Genomic DNA, 3946 nt, shown 5'->3' on the forward strand with positions numbered 1-3946 from the left:
CCTTAATCTATGAATCTATGAATCTATGAATCTATGAACAAACTCAGGACACAATTTTCTGCAAACACAATTCAAATTTGATTGTTTCACTTCATTCCATGCCTCACCAATGTTCTTAACTCTCCCCTGTTGTTTCTTTAGATCATCATAAAGACTCCTAGCCTTTTTTCCTGAATTATGCCTGACTCTCAGGAGCACGGCATTGATTTTGATCCTCCAGCCAAACGATTAACAGTTTCTCAAACTGAGCAATAAGTCCAACATGCTGCTTAGTTATCACAGTTGACTGCATAGGAGCTGAGCCCTTAACACGTTCCTAAATTCTTACCTTGTCTTTGGATATCCCCATAATAGTTGTTTGGGAGATATCCAAAGCGCTACTGACTTCAGTTGCTGTCTCACCTTTTTCAGACGTCTTAATTATTTCCATTTTTGTTTCCGTAGTAATTGCTCTACATTTCTTAGAAACATCACTTGCAGCAGATTTACACTTTTCTGCCATTTTTATGGGCAAAGAAACACTAAATTTTAAGAAAAAGGTTGGAAACACAAAGATTCACCACATAAAAACTGCATCGGAACAGCAACTGAGCATCTTGAGTCAGGGCAGTGCAGTGCGGTGGATCAGCATAGGGAAATGGGCAGTGCAGCAAACGTTTGGTGGTGTGGCATGGCGTTGGATCAAGAGTCGTAAAGTGGGAACCAAAGTCGGAAAGTCAAAACAGAGCATCAATTTATAAATGTTGAGTGCCATTCGTCAAAACTCGAACTTCGTAAAGTCAAAGACTGCCTGTACTAACTTTATAGTTGGTTGCTATCTAGCTTTATAGCATGTATGGCACAGTCTCTCCTGCAACTGGGAGAGACCATAGCAGCTGTGATCTCCCAGACATGACGGCTTCACACTCCCCATGGCCGAGAGATTGTAGCAGCTGCAATCTCCCAATCATGGGGTCGCTCCATGCATCCTGCATCCTCCAGCTGGGAGAGTATAGCAGCAATAATCTCCCAACCACAGGGGGCTCCACAGTCCCTACGGCTGGGAAATAGTAGCTGCTACCATTTCCCAGCCATGAAAAACGTGGTATGCACACAATGCACATGTGGTATTGTACCAGCAATAAGATATGTTGGGATCTACTGCGCAACCCGATAATCTTGCCCCCTGCCATGCACATGTGGGAGAGCAGGAGGCACAACTGTGTAGATCACACATTAGATCCTATTGCGCCTTTACCTGCACATTTGGAGGGGCCCTTAGCAACTGAGGTCAGACACTACTAACAGTTATTTTACTTAAATTCAAAGCAATATTAAAATAATCTGTTTTGATTCAAAATTTTACTTCCTGTGGCTTACATTTGTAACCAAAATAACATCAGGGGATGGGAAAGGACAGAAAGCAAATGAAAATATGTACACTATCTTCTTTTGTGGTTCAGAAATACCTCCAAATGTCATATTAACTTCATGATTACTGATGAATATAGCTACTCCTTTTCCCAAAAAATCCAGTAAGGTATATAGACTCCAGTAAAACAGTTTAAAGTTTCCTCTAAAAGTTGGTCTGACTATACAATAAAATACTAACATAGTTTGTTAGTGTATTATGGACAAAAACTAGGCAAAGTCAACACACTTTATACTTACTGAGCCAATGCCATCCATCAGTGTTAGCAACGAAGCTACGACTCTCTTTTCAACTTCATTCTGAGCTCCTTCTCTCTTTGGACACAGTGCATCCAGTTCATCTATAAATATAATTGAGGGGCAGCTGAAAGAAGAATAAGTAAAAGCAATTTAATCCATCCAATGTACATATCCAAAAGATTTACATGGAGATTTGCAAAACTGTCTGACGAATACAGATACCAAAATTCTCATTAATTTTAATGGGTTTCTGAAACCTTCAGCCCCAAGACCTGGTTCAACTCTAAGACGTGAATCCATAAATTAACAGCATTGTGTGCTCCCATATTTACTGTCTCTCAAAGATGAGATATTCACTTTGCTCGCTTCACAAAGATAAAGGTGCCTTTTTTAATTGCCATCACTAAAAAAAAAAAAATCAGCCTAGGACATAAAGTCATGCTGGGTTCCTTTTTGCTAACATATCACCAGTAATAAAAATCCTGCAATCTAAATTCTGCCCTCAGGTCATTTTGGCCTCCAAGTTTTTCTATCTGAGAAACCATATACCGTCCCACCAACCTCCAATTATACAACCTTTGGATTGTACACTACAATCCAAAGGAGTATAAAAACAGCCTTTATGGACATCTCCAAGCTCACTTTAAGTTAGCTAGCTCTTATTAGCACAAAAACCAGACCTGACTAGCTGCCCAAGTATTTATCCAGGGTTTTGGATAGGTTTTGCAGTCTGCATAGAACCCTATCCTGTCATAGCTTCACTGTCATTAGCAGGGATCCAGGTTTTCCATTTCCTGCAGAAAAGCAGAAAAAAGTGTGGACTTTCCCTTTTAACTGAGAAAAACATGGATTTTCAACTTTTGCATATTGCTGTCAGCAGGCTGGCAGAGTTCCAACCTGCAAGGGTCTGGGGGCAGTGGGAGGATGGCAGTCAGGCAGGCGGTACCACGTGCATGTACATGGAGAGCAACTCCCGCAGGTAAATCTGGTAGGGGGGAGGGAAATAGAGACCCCCATAGGGAGGAAGGAAGGGAGCTGGCAGGTCTGGAGCTGCTGCCCAGCCAGGTGGTGCATGGGGCTTGGGGTCCAGGGTCATGTGCAGCCACAGGGCACAGGTGAGGAGCAGGAAGGGGCCACGGGTGGCTCATCTCAGGGACAGGGTAGGCCAGCTCACCACCACTGCATGCACTCCCTGGGGGGGAGGGGGGGCACATGCCCCCAGATCTGTGTGCAGGGTGGGGGCAAGTGTGGGCTGCCTGCTGTGGGCTCAGGCTTCACACGCTCCTGTCTCCGCCAGGAGCAGGGCAGAGCCAGGGGGGCAGTTCATCCAGAGGGCGCCGGGGGGTGGATCCCTGCTGCTGTGCACCCCCCCGGGGAGGCATGGGGGTCATGTGCCCCCCCCAGATTTGTGCACGGGGTGAGGGCAGACTGCCATCTGTGGGCTTGGGGCCAGGGGCTATGCCGGCCTCTTCCCAGCAGGGAGGCTGGGCCAGGGCCGCGCTTTGGGCAGGCAGGTACAGCGCTGAGAGGGGTGGGTATGGGTTGAGGGGAGTTATGGCAAATTCTGGGGTGGGCATAGCCCACCCCGTATTAACCCCTCCCAGCACCACAGCCATCTGCCCCGATCACAGCCCTGGCCCAGCCTCCCCACAAGAAAGAAGATGGCACAGCCACTGGCCCCGAGCCCACAGCGGGCAGCCTGCCGTTGCCCTGCACACAATCGAGGAGGGTACTTCCCCCCCCCACCCCCATTCCTGCCCTGGGGATGCACACAGCACTGGTGAGCCACTTCCCCCAAGCCCTCACGCACCCCAGACAAGGCACCCATGGCTCTGCCCCACTCCCAGCAGAGTTGCATTCACTGCCCAGCTGGGCAACGCCTACCCCTGCCCCTTCCCCACTCTCTCCCTCACCACGTGGGCCTTTATCTGCCCCTTCCCTCCCCCAAATCCCTTCCCAACAGACTTAGCAGCTGGACACTGCTCGCCAGGCTGCATTCCTGGCCACGTGTATGCTGCGTCTGCACATATGCACACTGCATTTAGCAGTGACATTATCAGCTACGCTGGCCAAAAAAAAGTTAATTGCCAATAATGTTAATTTTCCTTTTATTGGTGCCGATCTGATATGCCATTGATATATCAGTGCACCTCTAGCTGTGGGTGGGGGGTGAGGGGCACCAGCAGAGCTGGGGGGCTGTGGCTTGGGGGTGAGGGGCCTGGACCTGTGTCCTGGTGAGAGAAGGGGGCAGGGAAAGCTCTGATTTTCCATGATAAAAAAACCCCAAATCAAATGC

General features: G+C 48.0%; 1 protein-coding gene across 1 annotated transcript in view; it reads right to left on the reverse strand.

Moving 5' to 3' along the window:
• Positions 1 to 3946, reverse strand: part of SPATA5 (spermatogenesis associated 5) — a 395498-nt gene that overhangs the window by 362814 nt on the left and 28738 nt on the right. The window contains exon 8 of the mRNA XM_019522055.1: positions 1651 to 1774. Coding sequence (XP_019377600.1) covers positions 1651 to 1774 — 124 coding nt within the window. The remainder of the gene's footprint in view (positions 1 to 1650; positions 1775 to 3946) is intronic.

This window comes from Gavialis gangeticus, unplaced genomic scaffold (genome assembly GCF_001723915.1).
Source record: "Gavialis gangeticus isolate Ggan-Ray unplaced genomic scaffold, GavGan_comp1, whole genome shotgun sequence".
Classification (NCBI taxonomy): domain Eukaryota; kingdom Metazoa; phylum Chordata; order Crocodylia; family Gavialidae; genus Gavialis; species Gavialis gangeticus.